This window comes from Camelus ferus, chromosome 2 (genome assembly GCF_009834535.1).
Source record: "Camelus ferus isolate YT-003-E chromosome 2, BCGSAC_Cfer_1.0, whole genome shotgun sequence".
In the NCBI taxonomy this organism is placed as follows: Eukaryota; Metazoa; Chordata; class Mammalia; order Artiodactyla; family Camelidae; genus Camelus; species Camelus ferus.
The window spans coordinates 80,031,638-80,059,139 of NC_045697.1; the positions used below are offsets into that span (position 1 = coordinate 80,031,638).

Below are 27,502 nucleotides of genomic sequence, written 5' to 3' on the forward strand. Positions count from 1 at the left end.
TGGTCAGATTTGGTGATGGATTTCATGGGGTAGGTGAAGAAGAAGAAGATTTGATTGACTTTGTGGCTTCAATGACTTAGACAGAGAGTGGTTTGTGGGATCAGAAGGAGGAGCTACTTGGAGGGTGAGGGTAGCGAGGTCTTGTGCCGTATCAGTGTTCTGGATATTGAATTTTGACACACTGACAGATTTAGACCTCACAATCTGAGATTCTTAAAAGACTTCAGATTTCAATAAAATGAAATGTTTATGGCTTTGCACAAATTCATAATAATCTATGAATAATCATTACTGTCATCCAAAAAGTCTTTTTTTTTTTCCCCAGCTTGGTCACTTTTATTAAGAGTAAGTGCTTGGTTTGATCCTTTTGCCATCTTTGAAAACACTTAGTACTGAGAAAGAATTCAGAACAATAATTTCTATGAAACAGACGTCCATGGTTTGATGATTTTACCTGAGACAGGGTCAGGAAACAAAGAAGATACGATCTGTTCTCCAGGTCCACACTTGCATTTCTAGAACACCAGATGTGTTCATGGTCTCCAAGATGGAATTATAGGCAGCATCCCATTTTCATGGTTGCAGTGTTTTATTTTTTAATTTTGCCGAGACAATTCAGTATGTCATCTTTTTTTGGTAACCATTTTTTTCCTTCTCATTATTTCTTTATTTGGCGTGCTTTCAATAGTACCATGCCCAGGTAGGTACTACATGGCATGAAAACATGACCCTTCCTGGTTACATTCACATTTCCCTGCTCACTGCTCAGTGTGTGTGTGTGTGTGTGTTGGCAGGGGGTGCTTATGTTCTAGAATTATGGATTTATTCTTAAATTGTGATTTTTATGTATTAAACTGAATAACTTTTTGAGCTAGAAGGGTAAATGTTTTACTAGAATAAAGTCTGTGGTATGTCCCAGGCCTGACTTTGCTTTATCTGTCACAGCTCCACCTTGTGGTTGATGAAACATTAGCGTGGCTTCCCTCAAAGGAACCTAATAAGCCTCTGTATAGTTGGAGATGACAGGTGATTCTGATACCTAAAATGTACATGGATACAGAAGAATAAAAATAGTTAAATTTTAGTTACATTGAGCAGAAACAAAACCAAGTTCTGGTTAGCTAGATTTTGTGTCCATTTTATTTTATTATTGTTTACAAATTAAAAATGCTATTCAAATTCAACGCAAAAGCCTAACAGTGAACCTCAGAAGTTTTTCTATGTGTTAAAGTAAACACATTGAAGGTTTTGTATATTCACTTGTCCAGTAAGTTTGAAACACTATTAATTGAATGTCTTATAAATATTGCAGCTTACTAAAATGGTAATTATTACCATCTTAGCGGTAATACAGTAGAACTACAGACTTTGATACCACCTAATGTATGTCCATAAAGCAGTTGTAATACGGTGAAAAGAAGTATAAATTTAAGATGGTAACAAAGTATTGGCACATTCCTTAGCTGGACAGCAAGTAAATTTTTACACTTCTGTGGATACGTGTTATTGCAAATTTATTAACTGAACAGCACCACCTCTAACTTAATGAAAAAAAATGGAAACTCTATTGTGAACTATTTAAACTTGTTTGCAATGTTTTAAATCAGGGTTTTAAATTAGACAGTTTAAATTGGGGTTTTAAAATTAGACAGTTTCTGATCCAGAGACTTGAATTATTCTAGACCTTTGTGCTGGTCATTACTCCTTCAGAAAGAATCATTTTTTACTCTTGGAATAGTCTAACTTCATTTATTTCACTTAAGTAGATTCTATGACATCATAGAAAAAAGAGCAATTGATTAAATAACGTTTAGCATTTTAGAAGGCAGTAAACTAAATCTACCTAGTGACTAAGTCTTCTCTTGCTGTTATGAGCAGGCATTTTTAATCCTGCATCCCAGTGCCTCTTGCTGCTTTTGTGCATTCATTCATATAAATCTAACATTTTGCATGTGTAAATTCACAGTCTGGATCTTTGAAGTTTAAAGCCATGGATAGAGATTATGTAATTAACAAATCTGAGCCCAGTAGAACTTGATGGAGGAAAATGTTTGAGCCCATAGACAGCCATATTATTTCAAGAGGTTGACCCCTCTACTGTTTTCTCTTGGCTTAGTTCAACACTAAATAAAGGATATTAGAATTTAGGAGCTGTTGATCTAATGCTGTCTGGTATAAAACACATAGAAGTGAACCTTAGCTATCTTTGTGGTTTAAAGCAGGAAAAAAAAAATGTTCAGTCCGCCGATTGAGAAGAGCTTTTGCTGAGATCAAAGACCCCTTTCCCCGTTAATTTAATCCTCTTTCCATCCTCAGTTTCAAGGTCAGGCCAAGGTTAGTCACAGCAGCCTGTTTATGAGTTGCACTGTCGAAATCCAACTGCACAGCTGTAAAAACAGCTATAATATCAGTTGCTTCCAACTCCCTGGACTAAAACCTTTGTGGGTGGATTTACTAGGCATCCAGGCTGCTCCTGCCTTGGCTATGTCAGGATCCTCAATCTTCTCCAAGAACCAATATAACGTAAAATAACGACTTGCCAAATTCTGTTTAGATTTCCTTTTATTGTAAGCACGAGATTTATGTAGGTGTAAAAATGTAGGATCAGGCAATCAAGGAAAGTTTTTTGATTCATGTCGTTTACTCTGTAATATTTGGCATCTACTTTGGGAGCATAAATTCTATAGCAGAGTAGGAGGGAGAAGTCCCTGCATTACTCTGAATCATCTACCAAGTGATGATTCCTCAAAGATAATTGAAGTTGGCTATATTGGCACCTCATAAAGATGACAGTATATGACTTACAAAAGTAGATATAGTTTCTACTAATAAATATGCTAACTTGACATTTAGTCCATAATTCTATAGTGCTTCACTGGCCGAATAACTACTAGCTGAAAGTAAATGAAGCCTTGTGTCTGTAAATATTGTGAAAGTTTGTGTATCTCTTTATTTTCCTCTATGGGCTTTAGGCTAATATTTTGAATACAGATCTTTAATTCTTGGACTAACATATATAAAATATAGTTTATTTAAGATATCAATCTATTTGTCATTTGACTGTACAAATTAACTAGAAAGGAATGAAATGGCATCTGTGCAAATGTCAAGCTTCACTCATTGCATTTGAGCATATAATTCAGAACTTTGAAATTCAGACTTATCAAAAATGTAAAGCATTGATTATCAAGGCCTAAATCCCATTTTGAAGCCACACCTCATTTTTGCTCAGTGTCCATTGGCAATTCGTTTTCCATGCTGGCAGATGTGTACGTGTTGTGGCTTGGTCTTAAAAACGTGGTCTCTTGTGCCCTTGCGTCTCGTTGCCGTAGCAACCAGCTCTCTCTGGTGCTTCACTCACCACTCACAGGACGTGCACAGGGAACAGTGCTGTCCTTTGAAATAGCATTGTTGGAAACACCAGAGACAAACAAGAGGAACCCCACTTCCGCAGGAAGCATGCATCCACCCATAGTTCATCTCGCTCTGTACCTTCCAGGGGTGTGTACCAACGTTCAGTCATTCACAGTTGGAGAGGAAAAGGAAGAGGCATGGAGAGAAAGGAAAATAAGTGAAAATGAAACCTGTGCTTTCATTTTGTTCTTTCTGAGGGCTGTCTTATTTCCCCCGCTAATATTTTTCTTAGCTGCAGGGAGATGAACATTTAACGCAGATTTAAGCCATCTATCCTGGAACTGTTTTCTTATACTGGCTGGAAATAAGCTACAGTTGCTGGTTTCAAACATTTCTTGGAAGAAAATGAATCAGATTAGGAGTATCAAATTTTATCTTCTGGATTCCCTGGTGCCCTTGCCATTGAATGGTAGGAACCAGTCAAAAGATGTGTTAGTTTAGTTGTTGGACAGAGAGGTACTGAACACAGAGATCTGTGTGTCCTTCTTCTACGGTTGCAATTAATGTCCCCCTGGAAGTTGCACTGTTAGCTAACAGCACGCTTTTTTCATTCTCCTGCTCGGCTCACCATTTCATCCTCCCAACCCTACCACTGCATATGTGACCATGACCTCCTGCCAACCTACCAGCCTTCGATCCTTCAGTTCCGACAGGTCTCACACCCTGAGCCATGCCTCTTACCTGAGGGACAGTGCCATGATCGACGACACAGTTGTGATCCCCAGTCACCAGGTATGTGACTTTTTGCCTTCACGTTTCTGCTTTCTGGAGAGCTTTTTAACGTTATCTGATGCTGGAAATGTCCAGAGGAGGTTTTTTAATCTAAAAAAAAAAAAAAAAAATTACCTAAGTCAGTTGACAAGCTAGTATCCAAGATCTGAGAGTTTTTCTGAAACATAAAAAATGTTTGCTGGATTTTTCAATGAGTAGAGATTTTCTAAAATAATATACTTTTTGTTTCTTCAGCTATATTGAATTATTCTGTGGAGATTATATGTAAAACTCAGTTTCTTTCTTAAATCTCTATTAAAGGAAAAAAGTAAGATAGGATGCATTTAAGGTATAAGGTGAATGGTCCAGGTTAGAATATGTCTCTCAATATTTAAAATTGTTATCTATTAGAAAAGATGTAGGGTTTGTTATGAATATGTTAATCTGAGGTATGATTTTATCAGTTTTGGCTGGTTGGATATAGGGAAATGGATGAACGTCTACTCTTCTAAGACAATGACACAAATATGATCAATAATATCATTTAAATGGGAATCCATTATAAAAGATACATTTTAAATGCCTCAGGCTTATATATGTTTTAAATGAAAGTTTTTCCAAGTAATACCACCTTCCTGGGATACCACCTTTTAGAGTTCATTATGTTTTAATTCAATCAAAGGAAAGTATTTTTATTAAATCCAGTGTTCTTTGTGTTTAGGTGTCAACTCTCGCCAAGGAGGCAGAAAGGAATTCTTATCGTCTGAGCTGGGGCACTGAGAACTTAGACAATGTGGCTCTTTCTTCCAGCCCTATTCATTCAGGGTGAGTAAATCAATATTATGTATCCAGATTAAGAGGTAAAAAGAGATGAGTGAAAATAACAGCTTTGTCCAGCAGCTTTAGCTGATGGCCAGCTCACAGGGGAAGTGACCTTTTTAAAAACGTGCCAGTGCTTCATCCAACATGGACTCTATCCACACAAACAAACCGGCAAAAGGGGTTGAATTCAGCATAGAAAAACTGACTGTTGTTTTAAAATAACTAGTAGAATTGCGTCAAACAGCTTGCTAACTAACAGGAATATACCGATGATCTCCTTCCCATTCACATTTTGTCTTTAAGATGTTTTAAAAAGAGGGGCAGGATCATTTGCTTTTTTTTGAAAATTCTATTTACTTAAGATTAACTGACTAGTTTAATAGATGCCTGTCCTTACATATTAGTACATTTAAAATAATATTTATAGCAGTTTGAGTCACACAAATATACACAGGAGCTCACATGTTATTTGAAGTAGGGATATACTAAAAAAGGGAAATTTGAAGGCAACCAGACAGGTTCTCAGTTATCTTTTAAAAATCACTCGGATAATCTATATGCCACTAGTTAAGAAATGCTGCCTATTTATATTAACTCATTAAAAACTAGGACTCTAATAATTTTAAACATTCTTAAGGATGTTCTTAAGTTATAAGAATTCAATTATATAGAACATAAATTCCTTAAGGAGTTTTAAATTATATTTTTCATACACTCTTCATTCTTGGGTTTCTTCCTTACATGCTAGTGGTTTCAAGTTGTATAGTAATTGCATGACTATATATACACTTTTAAAATAGTTTTTATTCAATCACTTCTTAAGCCCCCACTTTTTTATCTAACTAAACGTAATATTTTGATTTCAATTTTCATCCCCAACTCCTTATCCATAATCCCCAGAACTATTTTGGGTAGTGGATCCTATCTTGTTTTTATTATTCTAAAACATTCTCCTTTTGGGAAAGCATTGTAAGATACTGTGGTTAAATTTTTGGATTTCTTAGTCTGATCTTCTGCTAAAGGCTTGTAGAATATAAAATTAGTTATATAAATACTGAAAATAATCATAACATTCTTCTTTGTTAAATAAGTAAGAGCTAGTTCTTGATGCAAGCATTATTCAAAGGAATAAAAACCAATTAAACTGCATCCAAATTTACCTACATATTTTAAGTATAAAATGAGATAGTTAAAATCTGACAGCTATAAATTATTCAAAAAGCATAACACTGCATTATTCTAGTAAATTTCTCAACAATGATGAAAAGAAAAAAAAAGAAACTTGGATCTAGAGTGTTGATAAATAATAGATCAAAATCTAGAAGCCATAATCAAGTATTTGAGGTCCATACCCACAGCCTACAAAGTGAAAGGTTATTTAAAGCAAAATGTGATTAACTATTAGTAGCTGAATTTACAAAAGAGTCAAAATGTTATGGTAAAATTTTAATTTTCAGAATAATTTACCTTAAAAAACTAATTTCTTAAAGAAGTCTTAACTACTGAAAGGTGGTGTTATACTTAGCTGAAGTACATCAGTATACATACCAACTGAATAAAACAAGATACACGCTCAAGTAGAGTTGATTATTTACGATGAACCAAGAGTATCCAGTGGTTAACGATTAATTACTTATTAAAATAAGGATCTTTAAAATCTTGGTCTGTAATAAATCAGTTTTTCTGTGAACTTCGAACGTGATCACCGACTCTAAACGTCAACGCTGGCTGCACACTGGAATCACCTGGGAGCTTTAAAAAATACTGATGCCCAGGCCCCAGCCCAAACCAGTTACATCCCAGTCTCTGTTGTTGGGGCCTTGGCCTGGTATTTTCTGCAAGCGCCAATAGTCCAGATATATATGTTTTATATAAAGTGTTAGAAAGGAACAACTGTGCCTAATAAAACTCTGACTATAAGGGAGACTTAGGTAATTAACACATGACTAGTTCTCTCAAATGTTTTTTACCCCTTCCATTTCCTTAAAGATTCATTCTTTGTACACTGTTGAATTTTACAATATACCAAACCTTGTACCAGGCACTAATAAAAATAGATAAGTAAGACCTAGCCCTTACCTTTAGGAAACACACCTATATGTTGTTATTTGAATTTGAAGACAGTCTGTGGAAGAGAAATAACATGATGGTTGAGTGTGCTTTGGAGTCAGACCAATCAGAATTCAGATCCTGGCCCTGACACTCTATGTGACACTGAGCAAGTTGTATAAAATATCTTGAGTTTCAGTTTACTTATCTATGAGATGAATGTTATCTTCTGGATTCCATAGGGGAGTTTTAAGGATTAGATGCTTCTTAAATAGTTAGCATTCTGCCTAGAAAGAGTAAGTACTCAATAGATTGTAGCCATTAATATTTATAAAATCCCCATTCACATCTTCCATATTTTTCACAAATTCCAATCAGTTATGCAGAAAGGATTCTGAGTCCTTTATGTGACAATACCAATGTGGTACAATTCATAATGGCAGCATTTGACTTATTTTTATCAGGTAATCTATCATCTAGTTATGTCTCTACTACAGTATTAGAACAAACAGTGCAACAGATGATTCTAGTAAGATGAGCAGTACCCACTGAAAACTCAAGGATTCTGAGTATGATGGTATTTGAAAGTTACCATGATATTAATGTATGTAAATAACATTCATAATATCATATCATGTAACAATGATTTCTTGTAATTTTATTCACTTACACCAGGTTCCTGAGTAATAGTTTTTATATAGTGTTCAAGGAACTGAGTTTCCCTTTAACTAATTGGGTGAATTCTTAAACCACTTTAAAATCTCCCCAAAATGTAAGAAAAAAAATTTTTGATAGAGGGGATAATAAAGTTAGCTTTTATATACATATGCTACTAATTTGGTATATAATGTTCTATTAGATTAAAGGGATTTTAGATTAATATGAAACACAGCTTCTGCCAATAAGGAGTGTTAGTGATTTTCTTTCACCTCTGCTATTTCCAAAGACTAATGTTCATTGCTACAGGAAAATAAGCTTCGGTGTTTAAAAAATATGTTCTGCCCAATAGATACAGCCAATTATCCGGGAAAAGAAAGGCTGACAGTAATATTTTTATTGTTGTTCTTGAAGAAGTTGCATTACTCATTCACAATCTAACCAACAGTTGTTTCTAGTATCACAATCATGATCATACCCAACACAAGCTTGGATAAGAATTTGAACTACAGTTCTCTATTTTCTAAGTGCATAGTGAATCAACAGATATAAGGCACAAGTTCCTAGGAATAGCTAGTTTCATGACTCATTTTAAATATTATTTCAAAGATCTTTATTTTTATAGTTTTTAATAACAGCCAAGTGCCAACACTTAAATCTCAATTTATGATGTAATACTACAAGATATTATAGTAATGAGAAGTCCGTAAGAAAGAAATCTTTTAAAGAACTTGTTTTTCATAAAAACATGTTGAAGACTGTTGCACCATGAATCTAAAACTACTCTAAAAATACAGTCTATTTTTAAAAAACATGTAAAGTTGTTAGCTCAAATAGCAGAAGTTGATATTTGAAATACAAGGAAATTAAGGCTGTTTTCCATCTGACAACATTAATATTTATCTAAGTATCTATAACAGTTAATTTAGCTGTTCGTGTATTTCAAATACTCTAATTTTTTTTAAAGATACATGAAAGTAAATTCTTCTGGGTGAAGAAAATTATTTTATAAATAGCTAAATAGCTATTTCATAAGGTTGAATTTCCAGTCCAAAAGATACATATATCCATTTGTATATCATCAGGTGTTGAAAGACCCCAGTGAACTCTGTGAAAACTTAAAGAGTGTTTTGAGGAAGAGCAGACTCGGGTGGAAGAGCAGTGATAGGCAGGACTATAAAGTGGGACTAAACAATACCACCAGTGAGGAAGACAGCAATCCCCAAAACAGGGAATGAAAGCCTTGAAAAAAAGCACTAAGGCTTTGTTTGCATAGTTTTTTGTTACCTACTAGTAGGTAATTAATGTTACCTACTTACTTTGCCTTATAGTTTATGCTACTGTTTGTCATTGGAGCTATTTTTAAAATCGTGCCTTTTCTGTTTGCATTTCTTCTGTAATAGCCCAAGAGGGCATTGCCATTATTTTGAAAGTATTAAAAACACGAACAAAAAGCTTTGGAGTCAAAACTATGACCATCAAATCAAAGCCCCTGTAACTTTCATTATAATGCCCCTTGATGTTTTTCAGTTTCTTGGACATTTAGACTTTAAGTGCCCATGTAAGCCAGTGTTGAATAGGGCTACAAAGCCATATCCAGAGATTTTGTAAGATCCCAATTCCCTAACCTGGGAGGTGCCACAAAGCTCCCATACCTGACTCTTCTCTCAGCATTTGCATAGAGCTATATCTCATTTATATTTCCATCTTTTTTCAAAGAATACTGTATTGTTATATAGATAATATATTTCAGTTGAAAGTCACTTCTGATTTCTTTCTTTATATTTCCCTTTATCCATTCCTTCTCTGTGCTAAAGTATCTATTCTGTTGCAGCCGCACCTCTCCATGTCTTGATCGTGACAGCAGCAGGTGAACTTCTGCATAATTCCTTCTCTGAACATGTCTCCTATTCCTCTCCCCTTTTCACCATCTCCCTCTGCATATACCCTGCCTCAGGATGCTTCAGTGTGACAGTACCTAGCCAGAGAGAGGGCACGAGGGAGAGATTTGTCTTCTCCAGATCATGGCCATGGCTGAATTCCCCTTTCTCTATGGTAAAGAGAAAGTGGGTATTGTTTATTTTGTTGGAAATTAGGTAGGGTTGTGCCAAAATTAATGTAGACCTCATGTGAAAGCTGTGTTGGTCGTGGATCTCCATATCTCAGCTTCTTTTGTGAGAAAAAGTGCTACATAGAGCTGAAAAATGTTATTCCTGGCAATTATGCAAATTGGTTGAGCTATTTTCAAGTCATATTAAAGGTTATGATTTTAAGCGTCACTGAGCAGAGTTTTTCTGAACTATATTCTAGGTGAACCAAATGCAGAAAGTTTATTAATAGTGCATTTGCTTGCTAGTACTTCTTTAAATGCACCCTTTTGATATTTTGCAAATTGTAATTGGAAATAGAATTATTTCAGTTAGTGTTCTAAAAATGTCCATTTTTCTATGTTATTTTAATAAAGTTATTTTAAAGGTTCTTATCAGCCTGCTGATTATACTATTTTTATTATACAGCCATCCATCATGAGACTACAGGTTGTCTACAAATAAGACATTTTGAAAAATTTATATAAGTTCTTTTACTTTTTCTGAAATACATTCTAAATATTATGTTTCTATACATAAATATAATGATAAATAACTTTTTGGTGATTTTAACAAGTTTGAGTCACTTTTTTCAAAGCCATTTTCCATCAGTTTTTCAAGTCATAGAATTTGGACGATCAGGAAGGAATTAAGAGAATTACAGAGAAGAAAGAGCTTGTGACACGATTTTCTCACAGGACCCCAGAAATCAGATTTAATCTAAGACCCTCTTGCTATGTATATGTGGATCACTGAAGCACCCTGATGACTTTTTTTTTTTCCTATTTTTACCCTATAACTAACTCCGAATGCTACAATCTCCTCCTCGTCCCCACCCCATGGTCCTGGATGAGTTAAAAGTAAACCTAAGGATTCATAACTTTTGGGGTGGAGGATATAGTTCTCAAAAGACCAGAATCTTTGTTTTCTGCTGCCTCCTCTGAAGCATGTACTGTTTAGCTAATCAACTACATAATTCCTAGGCAAGTCATCTGCATAATAATGGTGGATTGCTTTTGCTTTTATTCTTTTTAAATTGTGATAACACTGTATCTCACAATTTAGAAAACTTCAATAAGAATTTCTACTTTGCATGATTGCTGAATTTCATTTGGAGAGTAAGATATACAATTAAAACTGAGTATGTTAATGTGTTTTTTTATTGTCTGTACAGTCTTAAGTCAATGTTTAGTGCAGTATGTGTCTACGTTTTCTGCAAAACTGCTCGTTGACTGTTTTAACCATACAGCAAAAATAATATCTATTTCTTAGAGGAATAGCATTTTATTTTCCAAATGGAAATTCTTCCAGAACATCTGATATTGAACATTCCAGTAAGTTCTCTAACCTAGCTAGAAGTTTAACACCAGAAGGTTACTTTAGAGTTTAATCAAAGTCTCTCATTTTATGGATGAGAAAACTGAAACCTAAAAACGTTAAGTGACTTGCCCAAGGTGACAGCAGTAACTCAAGACATGGATAGATCTCATGGTAGATGAGAGCTAGACCCACGAAAGAGCATGGTCCATGCTGCTCTGTGACAATAGGGTTTTATATCTATTTAAATAGTACAGTTCACAAACTAATGAAGACTCCCTCATCATATTAAACTGTTTTAGCAAAGTTCTGGCTTCCCTGTAGATATTTAATAAACATTAGTTTCTCTGTTTATGTATTAGATTGTACTATAATTTTTGAGACATTCAAAATATATAAAATCATATGGGTATAGGGAAAGGCAAATGATGGAAACAAGCATTGATTGATTTCCATATGCTTTACCCACACGTGGTTTAATCCTCACTCTACCCTTAAGTGGTGATAAGATTACCCATCATTGATGGATGAGGCTTCAGTCAACGCTCACCAACAGCAGAGCTGAGCTTCAGTCCACGTACTGTCTCCTCTGTGCATACTTACTTACATGTTTTCACTTCAGTTCTTTTCCTCTCCAAACGTTTACAGGCATTATGTTGTCCTATTTTAATCTGAAAATACGATACAATTACATTTATTTAATCAACTCTAGTATGTGAACTGATTCATCTCATGACTCACTCCTTCCAAACTTTTACTTTTTCTTATGGTACAAAAAAAGCGTGAATGATCTCTTCCAGTCTGCTTTTTGCTTTTTGAAACTGTTTTCTACATCGCAAAATAACTATCCACTAATTCTACTACCTGTCCAAATAGTGACACCTTTTGATATTCTGATATTTTTAATGAAAATGCTCAAATGCTAACCCAATTTTATAAACTGTTGGGATTAACTGATGAGCATGTTGATTTTTATCTAAGACTTTTTCATCAGCACCTAGATATAAACTTGAGTCATTATTTCTCTTATTCCCTATTATTTGAAGAAAAGACTTCTTTAAGTATTCAATTCCACACAATCAGCTTTTTTATTAGTTGTTTATTCTGCATTTACGTTATTTCAGTCTGGTTTCTTAGAGTATTTTCTTGCTAATTTTGTAAACATTTTTATCATTTTGACTTTTAATATTTAGCTCTTTCATGACTTCCAATTCTTCTGTTTCTTTCTTGATATGTTTCTGTTTTGCTTTCCTCTCCTCTCTCTCTCTCTTAAGTGACTCCGTCACTAGAGCTTGTTGCTTTTCATTACTTTGTGCTACTTCCTTCAGTTATTTGCTAAAGATACAAAGGCTTGTTTTCATTTGAAATTCAATTTTTCTTTTCTCTGAATTATGCATATTGGCACCTTAATTTTTCCAATTTGCTTTGCGTTCTAGTGAAATACTTAAATATCATTTTCCAGATCTATAATGACACCAAGACACATACAGTTAAATTTATCTACTTGCAGCTCCAGTCTTTAAGTTCTTTTATTTTCCAATCTTCAATCTTTCTTCATATAATTTTCACTCCTTAGAAAGTTCTTTACTTCGGTATATTCAAGCTCTTGTCTTTTGCATACTCCCATTTTCTACTCATCCTTTATCAAGGGAAGTAAATATACTGGGTTTCTCATTTTGGAGCAGGAAAATGCCTGTAGAGGAATAGTTAATGTTGAGGATAGTCCTTCCCAACTATTTTGCTGTTTTATGAGCTGAAATATCTGAGTGTAGTAATTTGAATGAATTCTGACTGGATTGGTTGGACAGAGACCAAAGAATTAAATTACTTTCTATTTTCTCTTTCTTCTCTGCTAGACATAAATATAGACAGCTTCTCACAACTTACCTTTTTCACTCTTCCATCTATTCACTTATTCAATGATTATTTATCAACTACCTGCTGAGTGCTTCGTTCACATTGTGCTAGGCACTGTGGGGACACAGAAAGAAATATGGAGAACAAGATCACTGCCATTGTAGCACTAATATGGCTCCTATATGAGGTGTAATTCATTTCTCATTGACCAGGAAAGTAAGTGATTGTGAGTAAGAGAAGCCAACATGTGACATCTGGGGCTTAGACTGTGAGCATCTTGGCAGCAGCGGCTCTGTTCTTACTTTCTGTATCCTCACTCAGTTCATAGCAGGGCACCTGGCACTTCATAGGAGGGTAGCAAACATTGCATGGAACAAAGCATGGACATTATGGAGTAAATAAGAACAAAAGAAGATTTTAAAAGGAACAGTCAGTGACACAAAACCAGAGAAAATAATCAAGCATGTAGTTACTTAAACATTGTTTCAGCCAGGAACATAGCTATTTCAATTCACTGTTGAGAGAACACACCACCAGAAGATATTCTAGATAGGGACATTAATTAGGCCATAAGCCATCACTGGGATAATATAGTGGAAATATGATAGCATGTAACATGAATGTGGAGACTCCCTAAATGCCTTTAAAAAGTACAAATAGTATTGAAGATTGATATTAAGCAGGTGTATTATAAAAATCCCTTAGTAGTTTGAGTCCCTGTTCATCACCAATGGTGCTAGGAATCAAAAGATGAAAAAAAAATCATAAAATAGAGAAAGTTAGGAATACAGCCATAAGTTTGGGACAGCACTGGCTGAAGTTTAAGTCGCTTTTTCCCTAGTTTTTATAAAAATCAACATAAATATCATAGTAAAATAAAACTAATAAAATGGGAAAGAAACCTTCATATTCATCTGGAAGTGCTACCAGTTCTTTTACTCTTTTGAGTGACAGTGCATTTTTTTTTAGAGGGGGAGGTAATTAGGTTTATTCATTTGTTTATGTTAAGAGGAGGTAGTGGGGATTGAACTCAAAACCTCATGCATGCTAAGTATGTGCTCTACCACTTGAGCTATACCCTCCTCCGCCGAGTGATAGTGCATTTTAAAAAGCAAATAGAAACCAATTTTTTCGAAAATTCATACTTAAACACTAGTAGTAAGAAAAGCAGTGGACATTTTCTCATTGTGTTTTGATAAAGACCAGAAACATCCACACTTTAGAACTGAACTGTTGATTATTCTCCCTAGTTTGTGCCCCATAATAAACACTTAGAGGACTGAGTACGAATTGATAGGTCTAAACTGGCTTCTGCATGTGGGAAGGAGTGTGATGCCTCTTCTTGTGGCCTCTTCCTGCATGACCTGCTGCAGACAGGCACTGTGGGCTCCTTCATAGCCATTTGTATTAACTAGCAACAGGGGTTCTGTTTAATAGCATGCTTGATGAGCTCTTTGTTCTGCTGTGAAGAGGATGCTAAGGTATTTTTCAAAAACTTCACTTATCTAAAAATAGCATAAATGTATTATTTCTATCCCATAACTTACTTTGATGAATATCTTTCAAATGTCTTAAATGTTGTCAAGGATGCAATATCTAGGTGTGATGAATCTGGTATAGTTCTGTGCTGGTTAAGGTATCAGTAGATTCTTGAGACACCTATGTGTTGCTCTTCTCTTTCTGTTTTGGTATAAAAATCTTGCAAATGCAGTGAAAATTGGTAAAGACAGTAATGTTATTTGTGTAAGGGTCTGCACACTGTTTGTTTGTGTCTTTGTGTATATGTGCACGACAGATTGCCTGGTTTAATTTTTGCTTTTTGATAAAGTGAGTGCTTCTAAGACTTTAATAAGTACTAACAAAGTGACAAGAACTCAAACTAAGCTGCATCACCATCTGCTAAGACCATCTCAAAGGAAACAACTTCAAAATTAAAACAAACCCTTTCTCTTGGTACATTTACAATAAACAAATCAAGTCACTTTGAATTATTGTTCCCCATTCATGGGCAATTAGCTTAGCAGAAAAGGAGCAAAACTAATAGAGATGCCTTTACATTTCTAAATTATTAGCTATGATTTTCCATATTCAATTTATTATAATTTAGGGAAAGTCATGATGCAGAGCCCAGTGTTTCCCACTTCAAAACATAGAACAGAAGGGATTTATAATCTGTTACCTGTCTACCCCACCAATTACAATGGTACAGCTGAGAGATTCCTACTTAAGAAGTGAAAAAGTCCATTTTAACCAGTAAATTGGTTCTATCCAAAACATTTGATTATTTTGCTTTTCCTCTTTTTTTAGAATGTAATCAGTTAAAAACCTGCCTCCTGGGTAAGTTGGCATTGGAGCAGGATACATGTTCCAAGGTTTGATCTTGAGAGAAGGCCTGTGAATGTTTTTAAGTCACAAATGATATTAAAAGGATCTGGACAAGATGTAATTTTTTAAAAAGCTGAGTTAACTTAGAAAAACTACAGTTTGGTCTTCCCTCTCTGCTCTAGCCTTACATTATTTTCATGTGTAGATTTTTCAAGACACGTGTGGAAGGAGGCAGAAGTCTTTGCATTTATAACAAAAGGAGACTCATCAATGTTCTCTGTATAATTTCATTCCACTTTCAATTGGACATAATTTAAATTTATAGTTTATATTTAGCATCACCATGGTCCAAAATAATAAGCAGAGCTCTTCATTAGTTGCAGATCAAAATAATACAAAAATGGAAACAGCAACCAAACTGAAATAAAGGCATTGGCATAAAGTAGAATAACTTTTAAGGACAAAATTTTGGCCACCACTCATATAAATGAAAAAGAGATGTCTTAAGAACAGAGCATTATGGAAAAAAACTAACTTGACAAAGCTTGTTGATCCACCTTCAAATATGCCAAGACACATTTCATCTTCTATTTTAATTTTTAGTTTCCTGGTTAGTTTTATGGTGGATGCCCGAGGCGGTGCTATGCGAGGATGCAGACACAATGGGCTCCGCATCATTATTCCACCTCGGAAATGTACTGCTCCAACACGAGTCACCTGCCGGCTGGTCAAACGCCATCGACTGGCGACAATGCCTCCAATGGTGGAAGGAGAAGGCCTGGCCAGTCGCCTGATTGAAGTCGGACCTTCCGGTGCTCAGTTCCTTGGGTAAGGGTTTCTGATAAACCTCCCACTTAGTCACCGATGAGCTTGTGTCCTCTACATGAAATCACTAGGATGGAGTGGAAAAAGGTACGTCAAAACGTTCTGAAAGACGATTGGCCCCTGTGACATTTTTTGCAAATTGGATTTCATGCCTCAATGCTTGACTCCACTTGCATGCCTCTGATTTTAAGGCATTAGTGGGGTAAACATTCAGCTTAACGATTACTCTTTCTCTTTGGGTATGATAATAGCTGCTAGACTCCTAGTATGAATAATCCTGTTTTAGTCAATGGTAGGTATTTTTTTAAATCTTAGATTTAAGTGATAAAGTCATAGAGAAAAAATACAGTTGGCCCTTGAACAACACAGGGGTTTGAGATGCTGACCCTCCACACAGTTGAAAATTTGCGTCCAGCTTAGAGTCGGTCTCTCCTATAAGAGGTTCCTGCACACTCCAGGTTCTGCATCTGTGGGTTCAACAACCACTGATGGACCATGTGGTTCTGTAATATTTACTGTTGAAAAAAGTCAGGGTGAAAGTGGACCTGCGTGGTTGTTCAAGGGTCATCAGTACTACTCTTATTCCAAACATAAATTTAAATCGTTGTATGGTGATGGAACAGAATCATTACCTTCACTTTGGAAAGCAGTGTTCTTTACAGAACATCAAAAAACTTAGTCTATGTGATTTGTCTTTTCTGTTATCAAAATTGCTACCTTTGAGTCTTAAAACTGCACCAACAGTTTATTTAGGCATAGTTTTTGTTAAGAGGACACGATCAAGAATAACTTCCACCACGCTCATTTTAGCAATTTTGAGCAGAAATAAGCATTTCTTCTATCTTCTGTTTGTTTGTACGGCTGCTATGATATTAAGTGGTATCTCAGTATGCCAAGAAATGAATAGCTAACACTGAAAAGTAACAAAATGATGAGGTTTTGGAGGGGGACAAGTTTCAAAATCTTTTGAAACCAATCAATTGTATTTAAGCCTTGTCATATCAAGTCTTTGTGCTCGAAAACTGGGAGAAAATCCTATTAATCATGAACTCTTGCTTTTCCAGTGTCTTATTGGGGAGAGGATTTCTTGCTTTAGAACTCAGGAGATGTTCTAAAGCCTTGTAATTTGGAGCAGACTGTTAACAGGTTGCTCCAAATTATGTTCACACCTGAAAAGGGGTGTGTCTGGATTGTCCTGATTATAGAAACCACCTCCCAGGTCCTCCTGTCAGACAGACCAGATTTAGAAGGAGCCTGTGAAGTTCTGGGTTGCATCAGAAAATACTATGAGGGTTGGAATAAATTCCCCAATGATTCCCTTCATATTTACCAGGCCCTTTCCCTCCCTCACATGCAGGTCGTTGTAGGCTTTTTAATAATTGTCAAATCTGTTGGGGGATATCTATGAAAACATCTGGCCTCGCTACAGAGTCAGAGTTTTTATTATATTCCCAACAGCTTTGTCTTTCCCGTGGAGCATTTTTTTTTCCTTTTTTGGCTCATGCCCTGGCAGTGAACCTAAGTAGGGACAGAGTCCACCCCCAAGTGCCCTCCTTCCACGTGCCTCCATTGTACACTCTGGGTCTCTGTTCCTCGCTCTTTGTGACCAATGGAGGGGGCAGAACCGAATGCAGTGTGAAACCAAACTTCACTCTGTTCATCAGCTGGTGATGCTGGGGTTCTGTGGAAAACGATACCTGAAGCTTACTTATGTTCTTTCTTTCACTGCTGCTTTGGATGTACTCAGTAAACTTCACCTGCCAACGGCTCCTCCCCCACTTAATGAGGGAGAAAGTTTGGTCAGCCGCATCCTTCAGCTGGGGCCTCCTGGAACCAAATTCCTTGGGTAGGAGTGACTTAAAACAAATTGATGGCTGCTGGCCCCCATTCTTCTCCTTCTTCTGCAATATGATTTCTCTTTTTGTCATTGTGCCCATGACATGTCCCTCTCTATGATTTAAATTCTGTATAACCTATCTTTAGTGGACCATTTCTGACCCTTGTGGTATGTGACTTTTATTTTTGAGTGATGTTTTTGTATCTTTTCCCTTCAAGTGCTGTGACCTTCATTTTTGTTTCAAGCATGAGATCTGCCTAGTTGTCCTATGTGCTAGTTATGATGTTGTTATGATAAATTTGGAGTCTGTATCAAAGCAACCTGGACTGAAAAATCAAAAGCCTCTCTAAATTTGGAGAGGGAATGCAACCTGAAAATAGTAGGGCCATGCATGTTGTGGGTCCTGAATATAATAATAGGCATTGGACACACTGGGCTGACTGCTGAGGAGCTCAGTTATGGCCACCACTGTGTACACATGCCTATTGTTTCCTCGAATGAGGAAAATATAAGGAAAAAAATCCACGAGTGCATGTTTCTTTAGTTCCCGAATAGTCAACTTTTTGACATCTCATCTACCACACATCCAATTACGCAGCATATGAGCCATTTTCCCTCCCAAATCATTTTGTCATTTTGCACCTTGTAGAAAATGTTTTAGGAGATTGGCACACATCATAGATATGCATGGACATTTCTTTTGGTTAAATGTGTTACACTTACATTTATCAAAGGAGAAGTTCCAGAATGCCACATGCACTCACAGGGAAACATCCTTGGCTTAAGGTAGCAGCATGGCCCTGAGGATGGGTGCCCCTGAGGTGGAGTGCTAGTACTGTGGGACCATCTGCTAGCCGAAGGGCTCCGGAGGATGGCCCGCCAGGTCCCTGTCCCCAGAAAGAGAATTCCAGGTCACTTTGCAACAGACCAAGTCCAGGTGCTTGTCTTGCTGTTGGTTAGCTCCTGTCCACACTGAATGTTCTGCCTTACTGTGTCAGGCCTGTGATCGTGGAGATCCCTCATTTTGCTGCCCTTCGAGGAAAGGAGAGGGAACTGGTGGTCCTGCGCAGTGAGAATGGGGACAGCTGGAAAGAGCATTACTGTGAATACACTGAGGACGAACTGAATGAAATCCTTAATGGCATGGATGAAGGTACTTCGTATGAAAAGTTTTAAGAGAAATCAAAAGTGGAAGCATGGCAATGATACATTCTTCTATGACCTAGGAGAGAGTGTGTGTATGTGCATGTGTTTGTGTGTGTGTGTGTGTGTGTTACCAATCCAATTTGGGTCTGTTCTCCTGAGCGCAGTAAATCCAATCTACCAACGCCGGCTTGTAGTGAAGGAAAGTCCAGCATTTATTACAGGCACCAAACAAGGAGTCTGGATCTTTTGAGCACTAGCTGCTTGGACTCCTTGCTTGGTGTCTACAGTAAAGGCTGCACTTTCCTTCACCACCACAGCCCAGGGTCAGTGGATTGGCTCTACTGAACAAGGGTGAGCGGACCCAAGTTTTGGTTGGGCAACAAATGTGTCCCTTTGTTGTTTTACCTCAGCAAGTATTCTGGTATGTTCCAGTGGTGATCCATTGGGGTGCATGATATATTTGCCTAGTCTTACTTCTGTTACATTCAGGAAAATGAGAATCTTTGAATAGTAAATACCTCATTTTAATAAGGAGATACAGCCTATCTCTATCTGTAGTACAGACTTTTTCAAACCCAAAACATGAGATAGAATAGATATTATTGTTTCATAATAAAATAAACTGATACTAGATATTAAATGTATGTTTTGAAAAATGCCTATCCTGAACATTTAGATATTCAAGACACTGATAAAAAGTGCTAAGCTTTCTATAGGAAACCACACACATAACCATAACAAGCACATCATAGGATAATATAATTTTTAACTTTCTGTTAAGGAGATAGGAAAGTTAAGTTCACTTAGACTTCTACACATTGTTCACACAGGGAGATAGCTGGGGTGGAATTTCACATATACACCTACACATTTCATTAAGGAGCTTATTTTTCATTATGGCTTTAATCTCTGTAAATCCCAAGTCCAGCATGGGCCGCTTAGCCTCAGGTTGAAATATCTTAGTTTGGCTAGAAGGAGGTCACTCCTTCTTGGGCTTCTTTGGGTTGCACAGAGAGGAGGTCTCAGTCCTGATACCCGGGGATATATTCGAATGTATGTAAGTACACAGACAGGGCAAGTTCTTTGCCTTAGTGCTGGGAGTGTATCAGCATTTGCACAGAGCTGGACACACAGCTGTACAGCTGTTTGTTCTGTTTCTCAGTCTCCCAGGGCTACTGGCTGTAGCTTCAGGTGGGGCTCATGGATAGTAAAGTGTGGCCCAACAGCAGCTGCTTTAATATTTCTTTCTGCACCCTGCTGAGGTTGAATAAGAAGAAGGGCCAGGCTTACCCTATCCAAGGGATGGATGGAGGAAGAAATTATGCCCTCTAGATGTATATAGGTCAGTATCTTCCAAGAAGATGAAAAGATCAAGATTCTTACTGATAAAGCTTTTTCCATGCAGTATTTAGCTGTTCCTTGGAACCATTTCTTTTGCAAGCATTTAGTTTAGTAGGATATTTCCCTCTGAGATATTCACTTGTCATTAATGCTGCCGTGAGCACTAGTATCTTGTCCTTGGATGGGGACCCACTCTTAGAACTTTTTACACGAGTAAAAAGCTTGTTTTAAAACGGAGTATCAGATTTATGTATTTTTATGTTCGTTATGTGTGGAAATGCATTCTTTTAAAAGTTTATGCTAGTATTTGCCAGTGTATCAATCTTCAATTATGTATGATCAGATCCTGGGACTTTTGGCTTTTGTTGTCTAGTTATACTCAGTATTTAAGAGAAACATAGTTGCTGTTCATGCCTTTATAAGAATTGTAAATACTTTCTAAAAATTAGCAACTTTGCATAATTCCTTAAAATTCAGTGATCCTCTTAGTTCACATTTTCTACATTTTAAACCAGTCTGTTTGCATCACCCTACATATCCACACTAATGCAATTTATAAGGAGCCCGTTATCCCGTTCTCCTGATGCTAGATGATCTGTTTGGTAAGTTAATGGTTTTAGGGGAATATTGAAACCCTGAACTTATAATCACTGATATTTTTATATTCACAGTGACTATCTCAGAGAAAACCATGCCACTAGAATGAACACACAAACCTTACCCTTCCAAGACAGATTTTATTCTCGTACTACTCCTCTGAGAACTGAAAGGGCCATATTACTTCTTTAAACCACAATAACTGGGTTTTGAGCTCACTTTGAAATCTGCAAAGAAAAGGAGTCCGTAAACAATTTCCTCTCCATCACATTGAACCAAGAATAGAAGAGTTTTAGTTTTCATTCCAGGTTTGCCCTGAAATCCCCTCATTGACAAAGGCAGTCCTGCAATACTGCATCTGGAACTAGGTGCTTTTCTTTCACAGTGCCCTGGGAAGACCTAGTCTCCACAAAGAGAGAAGACGTGCTGACTAAATGCGGACAGGTCTTGAAAGATGGCAGTCTTTTTTGGTGGTATTAGGATAGCCTTGCTTTTGAAATGTTCCTGTTACTTAAAAAAGGTGTTTTGCTTTCACATCTGTTCACTCTTAACTATGCCAGTGAGTTTGCTAGAATGCTTTCAGAAGGACACCCTCGATATGAAGATGCATCATTTCTTGTCTCAGTGCTGGATAGCCCGGAAGACCTAGAAAAGAAACGGATCTGCCGCATCATTACCCGTGACTTCCCACAGTACTTTGCGGTGGTGTCCCGCATCAAACAGGACAGCAACCTGATTGGCCCAGAGGGAGGCGTGCTGAGCAGCACGGTGGTGCCCCAGGTGCAAGCCGTCTTCCCGGAGGGGGCGCTAACCAAGCGGATCCGCGTAGGCCTACAGGTAGGCCCACATCCTATTCAGGTTAACCTAAGCTCACGTGGATTTTATTCCAGTGATTAAAAAATCAGCTTTTCAAAAAGGGAATTAAATGGTTAAAGAATCAAATTATTCCTAGGTGAGCAAAAGCTGCCCTTAGAGATCTTAGGTCTCAGAAAGTTTTGTAAGGGTGCTTGGTAACAGTACTAAACTTAGAGTTCCTGTATTTGAAGCAACCAAACTGATTTATGAGATAAAAAGCAATGTTTTAATAAGTTTGACATGGAATATTAAGATTTATGGTTGATTTTATTATTTTTTTCTTTTCTTTTAAAAGGCTCAACCTATGCACAGCGAGTTGGTTAAGAAGATCCTAGGCAACAAAGCTACCTTCAGCCCTATAGTCACTTTGGAACCTAGAAGAAGAAAATTTCACAAGCCAATTACCATGACCATTCCTGTCCCCAAAGCTTCAAGTGATGTCATGTTGAATGGTTTTGGGGGAGATGCACCAACTTTAAGATTACTATGCAGCATAACAGGTGAGGGACATATGACTTTTGTGATAGAAAGTTCTGAAAGAAGGAACTTAGATTGTTGTAAATGTTGAATTACCTTTGTCATTAGATACCTGCAGAGTTATGTGCATTAATTCAGGAAAAGCATTTTAACTAGGGAAGTAAAAGGTAAAAGGAAATTAGCTAATATTTACTAAATGAAGCCTGTGTGCCAAACTTGTAGACATTTCATATGCACTAGAATTTTAATTTCCCCAGTAGCTCTGTGAGGAGACTTTAGCCCCATTTTACTGAAAAGGAAACCAAGGTTGAGATAGGTTCTATAACTTACCTGTGATTATTCTGTAAATATCTGGCAGAGTTGGGATTTGAACCTAAGCCCATAAACCTCAAAACCCAAGCTTTTCTTCATTGAAGACAGTATCTTACATCTGTTGAAAAATAAGTAACATCTTGACTAAGTACACCCAATAGTTCAAACCAAACTTTTCCGTCTAGGAATTGGTTATGCCTTTTGTCATTGATCTGTTGAACTAACTTTGGAAAAACAAAGTGAAGGTTTTTAATGATAACTGAATTTTCATCTTTTCAGTTGGAATTTGTAATAGCTTTCAGTCAACGACCAAACTCCAGAAGGACATTCCCAGAACATGGGTTATCTCTGCCCAGTAATACCACCACAAGTGGTGAGAGCTAAAAAATCCACACAAGTCACTGTGTTAGGAACTACATAATTTGATAATTTCCCTGTTTAACAATAGCCACATGGTAATGACATTCAGTAAATACTGATAGTGTTGTCAGGAGGAATGATAACTATCTCTGCTTGCTTAGGTGTTGTTAGAATTTTTTTTTCTTTCTCCTTCATATTAGCAAGAATGTTCACCTTTATTTTATCCTTTCTCTAATTCTCCCTTTTTTTTTTTTCTGTACTCATGATGGCAAACCATTGAAACTTTACCCTATATGTTTAATAATATGACATGATTTTAAAATTCATGAACTAAAATGAAAATGGTGGGAAATCATATGCTTCACTTACAGTCTCTTTCCCAATTACTCATTTCTGGTTGTGACCCAGCATTCCTGGGTACCTTTCCCATACTTTTCGGTCCCTGTGTATATGATTGACCTTTCTGTAACGTGCAACATAGTGACCTGGATGCAAAACAGGTAAGGTTGAAAAATGTCTAGGTCAAGCCCTGCCCTTGCAGATGATCAAATGAAGATACCAGGGGTCTAGACATCATCTAATCTAGTTATTCTAGCCCTCTGTCTTTGGGTGGATTCATACTATAGAATTTCTTAAGTTTATTAATTTTTACAAATATGTTAACATAGGTGTTTGGATTTTTCTGGTTTCCTCTGTCATGTTGTATAGTTCTGCTTAGAATTTATATTTTAGTGGCCTCCTAGAATAAGTTTCTATGACCTTTGTTTGATAACTCATTCCCTTCTTTAAGAAATGTTAGAGTCAAAATTTGTTTTCATCTCAAACATGTAGTTTTCTGCAGTGCTTGAAGACAGTTGTATCCTAATCTATGCCAACTTAATTTCTCAGCAAATGAAAGTCAGTGTCATCCTCCATAGTGAGTTTTCTGTGTAAGAAGCCATCTCTTGGCATTCAATCATTTGTTCATTCATTTTGCAGTATTTATTAAACTCCTAATATTTTCCAAGCATTTTTTTTTTTGCCAAACTTCAGTTGCAAATTGAGAGGAAATTTTATTTCTTGAAAATAATTAGATAAAATATGAAGCTCAGAAACAAAAGAATATTTGGATTTTTATTTTAACAAAGCATTCAGCTCCTTGGTTGGTCAAAGGATTTTTTTAAATTGTCAACTGTTCACAATTCAAAATTATCTTCAGAGCCTAGCAGTTACAATAAAAGCTTTAGAATGTTAGGCAGAGAATAGAGAACCTAGTAATTTAAAGCAGTTATTCAAATCACCTCCCTTAAATTTAGTTCCTTGAAATGTTATGTCTGCTATTTGTTTTCAGTGTGTCATTTTTTAGCATGTAGTTTTTAGTCATTTTATTTCCAGTGTGTCATCTTGAGGGGTGGGTAGGTTTATGTTGGTGAACACAGCCAGAACCACAAAGACTTTATTTTACAATCCAGAGTCTGGAGTTTTGCCTAATTTTTTTCAACAATCATATTATTTCAGGTGGAACCACCCCTGCTCAGTGGGAGGATATTACAGGAACTACGCCATTAACATTTGTCAATGAATGTGTTTCCTTTACAACCAATGTGTCTGCCAGGTATGGTTATACAGCACAGAAAACCCCACTGTGATACTGTGTGCCCCTCAACGTCTTTTGTTTTGTTTTGTTTCATACGTTCTTTAAAAGTGACTTTTTTTTTGGTTTGGTTTTAAATATGGTCTGCCAGTAAATGTAATAGTGATAATACATATTTTAAACTAGACCTGCCAGTAAATATAATAGTGATAACACAATGACAAAGTACAGCCAGTCAGATTAAAATCTAAAGAAAATAAGTGATTGTTGGCTACTACGGTATGACCCAGACTCTGGTTTTAGTAGCCATTGCTGATTTTTCCATTCCCAAAAGTCTTAGGAATAATAGATTTCCTGATGTCAACAAAACAGCCTGACCTACTTTTTCCAACAGAATGGTAATAAAAACACAAAGCATACCATGGTTTGCTTAAACAGTTTAGAGGTTGCAGTGACATGCATCATAGCACATTTACACATCACCCATTTGTGTATCACACATCTTTAAAAAGCTGAAGCTACCTAGTTGTATTGCATATGCATACACTAACTCAACTGATTAATAATTGTTCTCATTTGCCTAATCTTTAATGGATTGTTAAACATTTTCCTATTTCTTTAGTTTGATTACTGCAACAACTTTGTGACTTAAGTAGGGCAAGAGACATTATGTCCATTTTACAGATGAGAAAACTGCCGCTGAGAGTGATTAAAGATTAAATTCTTATTCAGGGGGAAGAAAGATAGATGCATGACTCACAACAGTGAACACATTAGTTCCAGTCACTCAGGGGACTCAACTATTGAGTCTCCAGTTCTGTGCGTCAATGCGCCCTGCCACTCATGCATCTACACTCCCGTGCCAGAAAAGGACAGGTTCTGAATGGAAAGGTCCACAGGAGGTACTAAAAGAATTCAAAAGAGGGTGTTTGCATCAGGGGAGTCAGAGAGGATGTCTGAGAAAAGGTGCCTCATGAGATGGGTAGGAACCTAACAGGTGGATATAAGTGGAAAAGAGATGCCAAGATGCAGCAGGGTATTGGGAGATGGTGACAATGGAGTCTGTAATTCAGAAACAATGCTGAAATGTTCCTTAACTTTATTTACAGAAGGTCTTGTAGGGTAGACCAACAAGTCAGGAGTTATAAACTTATTGAATTGATAATTTAATTCCCTGACAATTGAAGAAGAAGTGAATAAAGTATAATTGAATCAGTATAAAGAGGAAGGTAATATTAACTGCTTGCCAAGGACCAGGAACTATGCTGAATCTTGAAAACATTATAGTAAATGAAATAGGACAGACACAAAAGAACAAGTGTTGCATGATTCCATGTGAGTGAGGTGCCTAGAATAGGCAAATGCGTAGAGACAGAAAGTGTACTAGAGGTTCCCAGGGGCTAAGGTGAAGGAGAAAATTGGAAGTTATTGTTTCTGTTTGGGATGATGAAAAAGTTCTGGAAACTGAGAGTGGTCATGATTGCATAGTGTTGTAAATGTACTCCATGCCAGTGAATTGTACACTTAAAGAGTGGTTAAAACGGTAAACGTTATATGATGTGTGTTTTACCACAATTAAAAAAGAAGAGGGATGGTTCTGGAACTTGAAGCAAAGAAAGGCTAAGAAGATAGGGAAATCTCAGAATGTTGAAAGATTACGGGCAGTGAGTCAGGGGAAGGAGAATGATCACTGATGGAGAAAGGTTTCAAAGCAAGAGGATGTGTAATAAATCTTTGAAGTGTATACATAGCAAAGTGACAAATGCCCATCTGATGGTCTCTACTTTCTCAGCAGTTACCTTTCTTAGGGCCTGAGGTGAGGGGGAAGCTCCAGGTGTGTCATACAGGTTTAGCAATGTCACTGTACTGAATAAAGTGAGAGCTCAGAAAGAAGTTGCCAAGCAGTGCCACAGATTTAACTGATGCCAGAAATCATAAATTAGTCACAAAGCCAATCATTTCTTCTCTGAGTTGTTCAGTGATATTTAGAAGTTCTGAAACAAAAGCAGGTTTTCTTTTTTTTTTTAACCTGGTTGGGTTAATCCAACCTTGGTGACTAGAGAGTTCTTTGGAAAAGAACAATGAGATGAGGGAAAGCTAGGTAGATTTTGTTGAAAGATTCAGGAAATGAAATGAAGAACAGGAGAGTCAGTCAAGGAAAACAAACTCATCCAGTGAGATACTTGTCATAATATCCAACACTGGGCTTGCACCACTGAAAGGTCCTAAAACACTGAAGACATTTTAGAAGGTTGAATGCTCAGAAGGGCTTCCAAGGAAGGAAATGACCAATACAGCATTTAAGAGTTCGTCTTAAACCCTGGTATGTGCTTCTCTCTTCCCCTTACCCTCTTCCTCCTTCCCCTCTGTCCCCTACCTGTCCTCCCTTCCCTGTTCTGCCCTGCCCTCTTACCTTCTCCCATAATCTCCCTCTCTTGCTTCCTTCTTCTTCCATGACGCATTTAATGGTTACTTTGACCATACTGAAGGAGCTGACTTGTTTTTCACACAGTTGGCCTTCCTTATTGGCGGATGTGAAACCTGTGGATACGGAGGGCAGACTGTACTCCATCATTTTCTATAAGGGACTTGAACATCCATGGGTTTTGATATCTGTGGGACTCCAGGAGGGCTGACTGTACTTTAAATTTCAGATAACTGACCTTATTTCATTTTATAGGTTCTGGCTGATAGATTGTCAACAAATCCAGGAATCCGTTACCTTTGCATCACAAGTGTACAGAGAAATTATCTGTGTTCCATATATGGCCAAATTTGTAGTGTTTGCCAAATCACATGACCCCATCGAAGCCAGGTTGAGGTGTTTCTGCATGACCGATGATAAAGTGGATAAGACCCTTGAACAACAAGAAAACTTTGCTGAGGTGGCCAGAAGCAGGGATGTGGAGGTACTGTATTTGAAAAAACAATTTATGTTAA

At 36.8% G+C, this 27,502-nt stretch overlaps 1 protein-coding gene across 1 annotated transcript in view; it reads left to right on the forward strand.

Moving 5' to 3' along the window:
• The window catches only part of ANK2 (ankyrin 2), a 310,369-nt gene that overhangs the window by 244,424 nt on the left and 38,443 nt on the right, over positions 1 to 27,502 (forward strand). Inside the window, 9 exon segments of the mRNA XM_006174671.3 lie at positions 4,044 to 4,146; positions 4,847 to 4,950; positions 15,843 to 16,067; positions 17,812 to 17,910; positions 18,900 to 19,054; positions 21,611 to 21,822; positions 22,136 to 22,340; positions 24,487 to 24,583; positions 27,243 to 27,471. Of these exon segments, the coding sequence (XP_006174733.2) occupies positions 4,044 to 4,146; positions 4,847 to 4,950; positions 15,843 to 16,067; positions 17,812 to 17,910; positions 18,900 to 19,054; positions 21,611 to 21,822; positions 22,136 to 22,340; positions 24,487 to 24,583; positions 27,243 to 27,471 (1,429 nt within the window).